The sequence below is a fragment of the Bos grunniens genome, chromosome X (genome assembly GCF_055505025.1).
Source record: "Bos grunniens cultivar Pamir isolate PY7600 chromosome X, Bosgru_T2T1.0, whole genome shotgun sequence".
Classification (NCBI taxonomy): domain Eukaryota; kingdom Metazoa; phylum Chordata; class Mammalia; order Artiodactyla; family Bovidae; genus Bos; species Bos grunniens.
In genome coordinates, this window is record NC_141194.1 from 83,422,687 (window position 1) to 83,436,299 (window position 13,613).

At 39.8% G+C, this 13,613-nt stretch overlaps 3 protein-coding genes across 19 annotated transcripts in view; 1 reads left to right on the top strand and 2 right to left on the bottom strand.

Moving 5' to 3' along the window:
* LOC147340773 (UDP-N-acetylglucosamine transferase subunit ALG13-like) overlaps positions 1–7,683 on the bottom strand; it is a 78,902-nt gene extending 71,219 nt beyond the window's left edge. For 2 of the 3 annotated variants that reach the window (XM_086388040.1, XM_086388038.1), the window contains exon 1: positions 990–1,128. The gene's annotated coding sequence lies outside the window, so the exon portion shown is untranslated. Of the gene's footprint in view, positions 1–989; positions 1,129–5,330; positions 5,470–6,498; positions 6,662–7,577 lie in introns of those variants that run through there. The other variant, XM_086388049.1, reaches the window with a different exon arrangement.
* On the bottom strand, positions 1,926–7,683 carry LOC147340774 (UDP-N-acetylglucosamine transferase subunit ALG13). Of its 4 annotated transcripts, none has more exons than XM_086388064.1 (4): positions 7,578–7,683; positions 6,499–6,661; positions 5,331–5,469; positions 1,926–2,493 (listed from the first exon to the last, which is right to left on the bottom strand). In XM_086388064.1, exons 1-4 carry the CDS (start codon positions 7,656–7,658, stop codon positions 2,379–2,381), a joined length of 498 nt encoding a protein of 165 aa, XP_086244190.1. In that variant the 5' UTR covers positions 7,659–7,683; the 3' UTR covers positions 1,926–2,378. The 4 variants fall into 4 exon arrangements, with proteins under 4 accessions (XP_086244190.1, XP_086244192.1, XP_086244193.1 ...); XM_086388066.1 differs by having other exon boundaries at positions 7,493–7,683; XM_086388067.1 differs by having other exon boundaries at positions 7,439–7,683.
* Positions 7,645–13,613, top strand: part of DCX (doublecortin) — a 398,585-nt gene continuing 392,616 nt past the window's right edge. For 9 of the 12 annotated variants that reach the window (XR_015159048.1, XR_015159047.1, XR_015159049.1 and 6 more), the window contains exon 1: positions 7,645–7,893. The gene's annotated coding sequence lies outside the window, so the exon portion shown is untranslated. The remainder of the gene's footprint in view (positions 7,894–13,613) is intronic. The other 3 variants (XM_086388052.1, XM_086388058.1, XM_086388062.1) reach the window with 1 other exon arrangement.

Here is a 13,613-nt window from a genome sequence, read left to right on the forward strand (position 1 = left end):
CCTCAGCGACCCCATGGACTGCATCCTTCCAGGCTCCTCAATCCATGGGATTTTCCAGGCAAGAGTACTGGAGTGGGGTGTCATTGCCTTCTTCAAAAGTAAATACTAGGCAAACATAAAAAGAAAACAAAAAGCTTACAACATGTATTATGGTATGGTACAAAGAGCACTTCCTTGGTGGCTCAGATGGTAAAGTGTCTGTCTACCATGTGGGAGACCCGGGGTCGATCCCTGGGTCAGGAAGATCCGCTGGAGAAGGAAATGGCAAGCCACTCCAGTACTATTGCCTGGAAAATCCCATGGACAGAGGAGTCTGGTAGGCTACAGTCCATGGGGTCGCAAAGAGTCGGACAAGACTGAGCAACTTCACTTACAAAGAGCACAGGAATGGGAGTCAAGAAGTTGCTTCTCGTGGCAGCTCTGTCAAAGGCTATTATTTTAGACAAGTTGTAACCTCTGGCCTTCTTCCTCACCTGAGAAACGATGGGAATGAACTAGACGGTCTTGAAGATTCCTGCCAAATCAAAATGATTCTAAGATATTCACTGGTTTTTAAACCCCACAACTGATACAAAATTTCCTACAAAGCTGTAGTCAAGATGTCACTCACTACACACAACTGACACCACTGGTTGAAGCCTCTGCTAAATGAAATAATGGAATCTGGGTTATGTACTCATGTGGGAAAGAAGCAGAGGATTTAGGGCTTTTTAGTTGTCTAATGTTTAAGTAGACCCTTTCATTTATTTCTGATTCCCTATGGCTAATCCTTCATGACATAAAATAATTAAAGACTGAGTGATCAACACAAATTTTAAGCCACAGTTTTTCTCAAACTAGAGAAAAACATTTAAAAGAAAAGCCCAGAAAAGTGAAACTCTATGGATTTGAATAGGGACTTTCCTATAGCATTTGGTTAACACTAATATATAATACAATTATGATTATGGTGCTGTAAATTCCCAGCCATGTAGATATAGATTACTCACTTTTTAGATTAATTTCAGCAAAATTTTAATCCAAGCTGGCATCCTCCTGCTACCCAGAGTACTTCTCAGCCACCACCTTCTACCATTAGTAACAATTTATTTTATTATTAGCCTAAGTAAAACACAATCAGGAAAATAAATCTACAAAAGCATTATTTAATGCATCCCAAGTAAAATGTTTAGAATATTTAACATCTTGGGATAATACTATTGAAAATAAATCTTTATAGTGAATGCTCTTTTACAGATCAGTTATATCTAAACTTTCTACCAAAAAACTGTCAATATTTATGGATAATCTAGTTTATTTTATAGGTCTTGAGACTACTTACCCTGTTCAGAATTTCATAAAGTATCTATTTTGAGCTATGTGACTTTTAAAACCATACATTTAGGCCATTATGCACCTCAGATCATTTATTCATTTGTAAAACTAATTTTATAAGGACATAAATAATTCCTCTATGATGCTACAATAAATGTTTCAATACCACTGTAAGAGGGTGGTCCTTAAAAAAAACAGCAATTCCTATCGGCACAAATGCTTTTTGATTTACTCTTCTCAAACCAGTAAAGCTTTGGCATTGGGTAAGATTATTTTTGTCACTTTTATCATTGTGAACTGTGTTTATTAATAAGGGTGGGATTATACCGTTACAAAATTCCTTGCGATTTTTATATTTCCTCTTTTTATTTCTCTAACCTTTTTTCCCCAGACTTTTAATTCACATGAGGCAGTCCCTAGAAATTATTTCTTGACATTTGATTGTCACTTTCTATTTATACTTTATAGGAACAAAATGAATACATCCACTCCACTCTATTCTTCAGGATAACAGTTTCTTGAAGTATAGTAGATCAACTGACTCGAAAGTTAATCTTTTTAAGGTAATTACTGAGCTTATATAAATAATTTATTTCACAGAACACAACCCATCATTTTTGTTTTGTTTTAATTTGGTTGGAGTATGAAGCTAAAGATTCTGACTCAAATGTTTTTTTACAAGTCTGTTACTGTTTCATTGTTTACTCTAAGGAACATAACGTAACTACATATGAGGTTTTTGTCAAAGCTTTCATATTTAATTATTTTTTTCATGATTCCAAGCCCATTTGGGATTCAAGGATAAACTGTGTGAATGTTCACTATATATTTCTTTTACTAAAATACGAAGATTAGGAAAAAGTCTAATAAACTTGTGAAACTGCAATTAGAATTTGGGCCCAAATGCTAACATTCACAAATAAAATTTTCTATACATTCTATAGATGTAGGAGACTTATTAATTTATATTATTCTATAAACATATACTCTATATTAAACTTGATTTAACCACATTCCACGGGTTGAATTTGAGGGGTGTTTTTAAAGTGTTGAGAGTTTAGTGTTTATTTTTGTAATCCAACAACTTTATCCAAAAATGCAGAAAATTTTTCTGGCTGGCCAGGAGGAAAACAGTTCAGTGTTGATAAGTCCATTGACTGTAACAGCCCAGGAAGCATGCTAAAACAAAAGAAGAAAAATATTAGGTAACATGGGAGAAAATTTCATAATTCAATTCTGCCCACTTGATGACTGAATCTAACTTCTAAGAATAACGTGATGCTTCTCAAACTATGTGAATTTTAATGTATTTTAATATTACAGGTATGTACACTAATAATAAAACAACACAAAGAGCTTATGTCAATAGCAATGCAACAGTCACTTAATCTTTTATGTCAACTGAAATAGTTCAGAAATGTTATTTCATGAAAAATGTGGTCATATGGCTTTGGAACACTTCTCAGGACTATGCAGATATAACTTGAAGTAAATTAATTTATGAAAACAGAATAAATGAAACCAAGAGTGACAGTTACAAGACAAGCACAATAAGCTGGGGAGACTTACTAGACCATGCATGAAGATTGTAAAATAACTTTTTTTGCTAGTAATTTACTATTATAAATCCATATATAATTAAGCAACATACAATCGCCATGCATGTTGGAAATAAGGTTTCAATCACAACATAAAACTATTACTTCAAGAAATTTAATATTATAGCAGCCACTTAAGTTAGAACAGACATACAATCATCCAGCCTAGATTTGTGGCAAACAAATGATACACCTAAAATGAAAATACAACCAATTGTTGATTCTTCTCATGGCACTCATGCATGTGACTTTCTTGAAATTAATACAAGTAAAAAAGAATTCTAGAACTGAAAAAAGATTAATAAACTGGAGACTTGTACAACTGCCCTTTCAGCCTGAGAGTCAGAAAGTGTTTATGAAATCAGTGTTTCCCCCTTTTTAATGTACTAACATAAAAATCAAAGCTAATTTAATATTTAAAATGAAAATACTCACCAAAGGTATCTGGAAAAATTAACTTGCATAAACTAAGGAAGATGATTATTTATTCTACTTCAAAAATGGTATTAACCTGTAACAATCTCGACTACCTAAGGACAGATATGCCAATTATCTGCAGTCCAAGTAATGTTTATTATCTGGCTTCTCCCCACACTCACAATATTGTAAGAATGGCTTATATATTACAAAGCCACCCTGACATTCCCTCTCCTCCATCATTACAGGGATTAGAACACCAACCATTGCTCCTGCAACATTCAATGAATCTGTCTCCTCTCAATGAAAATAAAAATCTTTGTTTTTGTATTCACTGACATATGCCAAGTGTCTAGAATAATGCCTGGCACATAATATGTGCTCAATAAATAATGAATGAACAAGTACTTGTTGAGTGCTTAAGAGACAAAAAACATAAAATTAAAAGAAAAGCTTATGTTCTAGCCAGTTTCTTCTAAAGTTTATTTTAAATTTCAACTTTTAATAACATAAGAAATATTCTGTAATACTTCCATGAGGTTTTTTTCCTTTTAAAACATCAAATTAGGACTGTATTTAAAATCAAATAATTGGGAATTACTGACCTGACCCTTTGGCAAGCTTCTAGTGTTGGAAGAAGAATTAATAGAAAACAAACCAGGAATTTTCTTCATCCTTCTATTGTGATGTTGATCAGTTCTTGCTGAATTCTAATATACTTCTAGAAAATAATACTCCTTACCAAAAAGCAATTCCTCTGCTTAAAATACTCTTTTAAAATATTTCTTATTAGACATAGAATAAAACCAGAATTTTTATGTGAGCTCTCCCCACCCAGCTTCATCTTCATATTACAGCCACCCTTGCTTACTATACTTCTGCCACACTAACCCTCTATTCCTCAAACACACCAAACTCCAAGCTCATTCCCAACTTAGGGCCTTTGCAGTTTCCACTGTTGCTTTTGACTCTAGAGCTTCACATGACTGGCTCTTTCTAGACATTTAGGTTTCAGCTCAAATGCACACCCAGTCATGCCTTCCCTAACCATTCTAATTAGTCTTCACCCCAGCTATCACATCACCCTGCCCTATTTTCTCCAAAACACATTTCACCATGTGAAATTCTCTGGATTGCTTATTTATGAACTGTTTAATGTCTATCTCCCACCACTGGAACACAGGTACCAAGAGAGCAGGGACATTATGTCATGTTCAGCACTATATCCACAGCACCAAGGGCTTCCCTGATAGCTCAGTTGGTAAGGAATCTGACTACAATGCAGGAGACCCCAGTTTGATTCCTGGGTCAGGAAGATCCACTGGACAAGGGATAGGCTAGGCTACCCACTCCAGTATTTTTGGGCTTCCCTTGTGGCTCAGCTGTAAAGAATCTGCCTGCAATTCGGAAGACCTGGGTTCGATCCCTGGGTTGGGAAGATCCCCTGGAGAAGTGAAAGTCTACCCACTCCAGTATTCTGGCCTGGAGAATTCTGTGGACTGTACAGTCCCTGGGGTTGCAAACAATGGGACATGACTCAGTGACTTTCAGTTTCCACAACATCAAAACAATGCCTGCTTTGCATTAGGTATAGTTGAATGACTGAATAAACGAGTAAATTTAATTCAGGGATTCCAGTGGATTTACTGAAGTCAAAACCTTAATTGAAAATATGCAAATGCCTTCCTTGCATAATGAAAAATAATGAACTCAAAAGTTTATATCCTCAGAGACCTGAACACCCAGACGAACACAGACACATGTGCACACACATTCAGATATTCACATGCAATGAAATAAGCATAGACACTGAAAGAAATACAACACAGAGATCACAGTCAAAGTAGAAGACAAAGGAGCAGGTTTTACTGGTGAGAAACTCAAAATGTTTGCTAAGTGGGAGAAAGTAAGAAGTCAAAGACACAGGTTGGTTAGGTAGGCAGGTAAGAATAGCTAGGAAGGAATTAAGACAAGAGGTCAAATAATCAGTTTTTAGTATACCTGCAGGTACAGTAGAAGAGATGCCCGTCTTTGTGTAGCTGCTTTGCCAATTCCAGTTGATGATTGTTCATCAACCTTTCATTTATAACCACTATAAGTGGCTTTCTTTTCTCCAAAGTCTCCAAACAGCTTCCTGCACCTACAAAAATATACCAAATTTGTCAATATAGTTTTAAAAAAAGTTAAGGTGCTTCACCAGGCTTTACAGCTTGAACTCAAGGCAACGCTACAAGCCTTTTAATCATAGATTCAAAATGACAAAAAATAGTTATGTCTTGCTCTCTAGTAAGTGTTACAAACCTGTGGCGGATTCATGTTGATGTATGGCAAAACCAATACAATATTGTAAAGTAATTAACTTCCAATTAAAATAAATAAATTTATATTTTTTAAAAAAGAAAAATACATTATTTATCACTGCCAACAATTTTAAGACCTATGATTCAGTGCTTTGCAACTTGCCCTCCAGTAATATGCCCTGGGCATGGGCCCTGAATACAAATAAGATTCAGGTTCAACATACTGTACACGAAGCTGTTGTTGTTGTTCAGTCGCTTTGACACTCCTTATGAGTCTGCCTGTTAAAATAAAACAAATCTCCACAAACATGCACATATATGATATTTGGGTCAATTCAACTTTTAAATCTAAACTCATTTAGATAGCTCAAATGGGAGCGAGGAGACTGTTAAGTGAACAAATTCTTTTGGAGTAGATGATGCCAGCACCAGCCTGTTATCTGCCTACCACTTACTGACTGGACAAGTTACTTAACCTTTTAATAGAAGTATAAAAAATCTTCCAAAGCCAGCAGCATCTCAATGACCAATTGCTGAACATTCCTGCAGATCTAAGCCCAGATATTAATTTCAACTGACAACTCTTAACACATGTCATTGGATATATATTTTGCCCCTCTGTGTTTAGAGTTCCTAACTGTAAAGCTGGGCTTCAAGTGACTGATTTCCCATTTTCTTATCACCCAGAAATTATAAATCCTCTCCAATAATGTTCTTGGTCTCGACTGTTATATTGAAATCAGTATTATATTCAAAAGGGCTGCTGGTGAGTTAATCTAGTGATTTTATTTTACATCAGAAAGGTTCGAGATTCTGTTCTTATTTATGGTCGATCAAAAACCAAACCGGGCGATTCTAAGGCACTTTACCTGCGTGACTAATAACAAGATCTGCTTTCTGAAGGTCTTCCTTCAGTGAATCCTTATACCTGTAAACATCCAGAGTGAATGACTCAGTACTGAATGGTTCAGGTACCACCTTTCCTCTACCTATTTGTAGGACAAGTCGGTTGTAACCGAGGCTCTGGATTATCTGAAATGGAAAAAAAAGAAAAAGCAGGCCTTTTAAACAGGCCACTGGAAAACAGCAATGACGGCAACAAATCCCCCAATCAAAGCACGGGATGCCAACTAGTCGAACTAGTTTTTCAAAAGGCTCCTTTTTCCCGTCCTGGGCCCCAACGTGGAGCCTCACTAACCCTAAGCGATCTAAACGCCCCATCTCACCACGTCGGGCAAGAAACGGCCCTGCAAGATAGAGGAAGCAAGGCAAAGACTCTTAAAGAGACGCTGCAAACTAGGGAGGAAGAGTGAGGCACACCGTTGTCGGGGCCCAGAACTGGGGCTGCGGGAACACGAGCCCTGAGGAGAGGACGCGCGGGGACGCCGGACAGGAGGGCGCCTGAGGCGGAGCGAAGGCGCAGTGGCCTCGGACCGAGGGCAGCGGGGCAAGGCTGGGGCAGGCGGGGGCGGCGCGCCAGCAGGGCCGTTCGGCTGGGGCCGAGTCGGGCCCACGGTGAGCGGGTCTGAGGAGCGGCCTGCGAGGCGGGCCCGGGACCAGGAGGCGGGCCGGAGCCTGGCTCGGGGAGGCGGAGCCGCTGGAAGGAGGGGCGAAGCCGGGGGATGGAGAGGCGGAGGCGGAGAATCGGAGGGGAAAAGCCGGGGGGAAAGGAGGAGCTGGAGGATGGGGAGGAGCGGCCCAGGAAGGCGGCGGGGAACAGGCAGAGGAGGCGGAGGATTCTGAGGAGCGGGGGAGCGGAAGGAGGGCCCAGTCAGGCGCGGGGAGGAGCCGGCCGAGGGGCGGCGGCACCTGAGGTCGAGCTGCTGGGGGTTCTTCGCGAGCGCCGCGGTTAGGCAAGGTTACCAAGGTTAGCGGTCAGGCTGGCGGCAGCGACTGGCGAGCGCAGAGCGGCGAGCCCAGCCGCCGCCCGCCCGCCTCCCCCACTCACTTGCAGACTGTCGTGCGCCGATACACACGCAATGAGGTCGTCAAAGCTGGTGGTCCCTACAGTAACAAAAACGCACTTCATCGCGCGGGTTCCGCAACCCCGAATCGCAAGGGCCGGATGTGACGTATCGGAGGCCACGCAGGCGGCCGCGTTGTGTGCAGGAGCCGGAAGTAGGCCATGGCCACCAGGGGGCAGTGGGCGCCTGGTCTGTGTCTCCGGGGATGGGAGGAGAGCAAGGACCGCTCCTGGTCTAAGTGCTGGCCACTTTTGTAAGCCTTTTGCGTGTAGGAGTTCACGGGACCTTCATAGTAAGGAGGTGGGCAATTGACAATTCTTTTTTTTTTTTCAAAAGTGGGATTTAAAATAATAATCATGAAGTCTCACACCCTTATGTTTGCAGCCTGGTTCGGTACCACAGATCTTTGAATGATACAGAAGTTTTGGGATTCTTTATTGACTACCTTGTTTTTTCAAGAGACATTTGAGAGATGGTTTTACTTCAAAGTCTGTTCAGGGCATCTGGAATAAAAAAAAAAAAGCCCCTTAGGGATGGTATGGGGAGGGAGGAGGGAGGAGGGTTCGGGATGGGGAACACATGTATACCTGTGGCGGATTCATTTTGATATTTGGCAAAACTAATACAATTATGTAAAGTTTAAAAAAAAAAAAAGCCCCTTTTAAAAATCGCTCTTTAGCGTGGGCACTTCCATCTGTGGTTCTCAAGTAGCCGGAGCCCTACAGAGTCTCTAGGCAGCTACAGAGACAGTAATCTCAATTAGCAAGCACTGTGTGTAAAATAGAGGCGTTAAGGCCTGGAGCCTATGTCTCTGTCTTGGAACCCATCCATTTAACTATTTAAAACGTAAAATTACCATAAATTTAAATTCTAAGCAAATATAAAATTATGTGTTAGCATGAGTGAATACAGCAAATGTGTTACACTTAGGCAGTCAGGTAGAGAGGTGATTTTTCAAGACGCTTCTTTGTCCTATGATCATGACTAGGATCATTGCCTGCTTTATTTCATTGTAATGTTTTCTGTATGTCCTACCTAAAATTTCAGTTTAGCTGATATGTATGCTTTACATTGCCTGGTTATATACAGAAGAGATGCTATGAGAAGAAATTCTTTTAAATACCAGAGGGGATTGGAGGTAAATTAGACCTTAAACATGGGCTAAAATTACCTGTGAAATGGCAACCCACTCCAGTACTCTTGCCTGGAAAATCCCATGGATGGAGGAGCGTGGTAGTCTGGAGTCCATGGGGTCACAAAGAGTAGGACACGACTGAAAGACTTCACTTTCACATTCACTTTTAAGTGTATTTCTAACAAGACTTTATATCTTGAGACTTGAATAAACATCTTTTTGAGGGGTGTTATTGAGCGACTGAACTGAACTGATGCTGCTACCCCTTTCTTGATACCAAATTTCGTGAATTAATAATACTAGTTTCACCTGGAGGAGGAAATGGCAACCCACTCCCGTATTCTTGCCTCGAGAATCCCATGGACAGAGGAGCCTGGTGGACTACAGTCCAGCACGACTGAAGTGACTTAGCATAGGTACATACAGTTTCATCATAACAGTAAATAAAGATAATGGTTAAATAATAAAATATAAGCATAAGCATATTTTCTGCCCAATAAAGGAATAAAGTATGAATATTTATTGGAATATAAAGACAAAATATTCCAAAATATTCTGTAATTCAGAAAGATCTTGCCTTGTGCCTGTGATATTTTTCCTATATCTGGAAGATATAAATTAAAGGGGCACTGTTCTGATGAGCTCATGGAGAGAAATAAGCACATGTAGAAGTTGAATATTCTTAAATTTCTAGAAAATAAGAAAATCCAATATCTAATGAAACAGAGCCTAGCCAAAACTGAGCTTCCATACTGAGTTAATGACTAATTAATCTGAAACTTTTTCCCCTTGCTGTCTCTTCTGGTCCCAATCCCTTTCTTGTCCCCTCTGACCTCAATCCTGTGCTAACTGAGCACTAATCAACCAGAGTCAGTCCACTAAAATTGCTGTTGTTGCAGATATTATCATTCTGGTAAAAATCTCAGGTTATTTCTCCAGGGCAAAATGAGCTCACAGACCCCAGAGCAACGGTCCAGAGAATTCTAAACCAGAGACATTTTGACTCCTGAAATCATGATTAAGAAATATCAGAAATGTAACTTTGTTCTTCGGAGAAGGCAATGGCACCCCACTCCAGTACTTTTGCCTGGAAAATCCCATGGACAGAGGAGCCTGGTAGGCTGTAGTCCATGGGGTCGCTAGAGTCGGACACGACTGAGCGACTTCCCTTTCACTTTTCACTTTCATGCATTGGAGAAGGAAATGGCAATCCACTCCAGTGTTCTTGCTTCGAGAATCCCAGGGACGGGGAAGCCTGCTGGGCTGCCATCTATGGGGTCGCACAGAGTCGGACATGACTGACGCGACTTAGCAGCAGCAGCAGTAGCAACTTTGTTCTTCCCCTTTAAAACATCCCCAAAACTCAAAGACCAAGAAGGAGTGGACCTGAGCTTTGTATCCCACTTCCTTACTGTGCAGTGCTTAGTGGCTCAGTCGAGTCTGACTATTTGCGACCCTATGGATTGTGGCAGGCCAGGCTCCTCTGCCCATGGGGATTCTCCAGGCAAGAACACTGGAATGGGTTGCCACGTCCTCCTCTGGGGGATCTCCCCTACCCAGGGATCAAACCCAGGTCTCCCGAATCGCAAGCAGATTCTTTACTGCTTGAACCCCCAGGGAAGCCCCACCCTCCTGAATGCCCTGCAAATAAATCCTTTCATTGCTGAAAACTCCTGCTGTCAAGAATTTGGCTTACTGTGGCACAAGTATATGAGCCTTTGCTTGGTTACGTTAATACTTTAAATGGGCTAGACTTTAATTAAAAATCTTCTTACAGAAATTGATCCAGAAACGTTTTAAGAACCCAAGATTACATAATGAATGTAAAATTTTGGCAATTATGTCTTTTCGCTGTCTTCTAAGTGTTAACTATGCATTTTATTTGCTTGGGTGTGTTTTTTTTATGCTGGCTTACTGATCAAATAAATTAATATTACTTCTAAAATTAATATTACTTCTAAAATTAATAAATTAATATGACTTCTAAAAGATTTATGATTATGAATAATGTAAATTTCAACTGCATTAAGTTAATATTCTGGCAAACTTTATTTCAATAGTAACTGTACCTCCTGGTATGCCAGTTTGAAGACAATTTCCAAGATCTTTAAGCACTTTTTAAAAAATTGTGTACTGACATTAAATTGAGTTAATAATTAGTGGATGATTGTGGCACAACTAGATATTTTTTTAAGTTAAATAGAATACTGAAATACTGGTAAACTAAACATAATTCTAACTTTATATATTTTTGCTTCTTATTTGAAATGCTATAGAGAAGCTATGTCTTGGAGTTGTGTAATGAATTTGTTATTTTTTGCCACCCCACTCCAGTACTCTTGCTTGGAAAATCCCATGGACGGAGGAGCCTGGTAGTCTGCAGTCCATGGGGTCGCTAAGAGTTGGAGACGACTGAGCGAGTTCCCTTTCACTTTTCACTTTCATGCATTGGAGAAGGAAATGGCAACCCACTCCAGTGTTCTTGCCTGGAGAATCCCAGGGACGAGGGAGCCTGGTGGGCTGCCGTCTATGGGGTCGCACAGAGTTGGACACAACTAAAGCGACTTAGCAGCAGCAGCAGCAGCAATAGGATTTGTGTGGCTTGTAGAAGATGTTGTCATGTGTATTCTTAAATTCTGCTAGCCTATTAGCATGCTTATATGTCAGACAGTTTTCGATTATATCCACCCTGCACTTTTATCTTTAAATTAGAAATTAGTCAATTTAGTTAAAAATTATAGTTAATATGGGTGGTTAAGGCTTTTCAAGGAGTAGCAGTGCAGAGAATTATGACAGTATCTGTGCTTTTGTTTTTCAAGGAAAAAGAATAGTTTTTTTTTCCCTAAAGCAAATTTTTTATTTCCATAATTCTTTGTATGCTTAAAAATTATTGAGAACCTCAAAGAGCTTGGATTTATGTAGATTACAATGTTAGTTATAACTATTGATATTTATCATATTAGAGACTAAAAAATGAGAACATTTTAAAATATTTGATTCATTGAAAAGTAGCAATGATGAGCATCTTGGATGTTGACATAAATGACCTATTTTTATGAACAATAACTATTTTTCAAAACAAACATTTTAATGAGAAGAGCATGTTTCACATTTTTGCAAATCTGTTTACTATCTGGGCTTACAAAAGAAAGGAATCTGGGTCCTTGTATCTGCTTTGACATTTAATCCATTGCATTATCACACATCACACAGCCTCTGTAAAACTCCACTATATATTCATGAAAGGACTGGTATGCTGCTACCCCTTTCTTGATACCAAATTTCACCACTTTGATAGGATGAGAGTCAAACAAAACACACATCTTAATATTATTATGAAAATTGTTTTGACCTCACAGATCCTGTAAAGGAATATGAGACGTAAAAAAGACAGAACTTAGAAAATGAATTTTATTTAGGTTTGTTTATAATACCTGAATCTGAAAAGAATCTACAAAATGTTAAAATGTTTAGAGTACTGCATTAGTTTCAATGGTGTTGCTTCCTTTATTTAGTAAATAATGCTTCCACCTACCATAGGAATGATTGTTCTTTACCTTGCCAGTCCAATCACTTCATGGAAAACAGGGAAAAAGTGGAAACAGTGGCAGATATTTTCTTGGGCTCCAAAATCACTGCAGACAGTGACTGCAGCCATGAAATTAAAAGATGATTGCTCCTTGGAAGAAAACCTATGAGAAACCTAGGCAGTGTATTAAAAAGAAGAGACATTACTTTGCCAACAAACGTTCCTTTAGTTAAAGCTATGGTTTTTTCAGTGGTCATGTACGGATGTGAGAGTTGGACCATAAAGAAAGCTGAGTGCTGAAGAATTGAGGCTTTTAAATCATGGTGCTGGAGAAGACTCTTGAGAGTCCTTTGGACTGCAAGGAAATCAAACTGGTGATTCCTAAAGGAAATCGGTCCTGAATATTCATTAGAAGGACTGATGCTGGAGCCGAAGTCTTCAGCTTCAATACTTTGGCCACCTGATGTGATTTTTAAGAACTGACGCATTGAAAAAGACGCTGATGCTGGGAAAGATTGAGGGCAGAGGAGAAGGGGACGACAGAGGATGAGATGGTTGGATGGCATCACCGACTCAATGGACATGAGTTTGAGCAAACTCCTGGACATAGTGAAGGACAGGGAAGCCCTGTGTGCTGCAGTCCACAGGGTGGCAAAAAGCTGGACATGACTTCACCAATAAACAACAACAACAATCTGCCTAAATAGCAGAAATTCTGTTTTACAAGAATAATTTTCTTTCACTTAAGTTGCCTTTCTTGAATCCTTGATTATTTAAGTGAAAGAAAGTGAAGTCACTCAGTCGTGTCCGACTCTGTGACCCCACGGACGGTAGCCTACCAGGCTCCGCCGTCCATGGGATTTTCCAGGCAAGAATAATGGAGTGGGCTGCCATTTCCTTCTCTCGCGGACCTTCCTAACCCAGGGATTGAACCCGGGTCTCCTGCATTGCAGACAGATGCTTTACCGTCTGACCACCAGGGAAGGCCCCTTGATTATTTAAGGGGGAAATAACTACAGAACATAACTCTCCACTTCTAATAGTGTTCAGTTCAGTTTAGTCTCTCATTTGTGTCCAAATCTTTGCGACCCCATGGACTGCAGCACTCCAGGCCTCCCTGTTCACCAAATCACCAAATCCCAGAGTTTACTCAAACTTATGTCCATTGAGTCGCTGATGCCATCCAGCCATCTAATACTCTGTTGCCCCTTCTCTTCCTGCTTTCAATCTTTCCCAGCATCAGGGTCTTTTCAAAGGAGTCAGTTCTTCGCATCAGGTGGCCAAAGTATTGGAGTTTCAGCTTCAGCATCACTCCTTCCAATGAATGTTCAGGACTGATTTCCTTTAGGATGGACT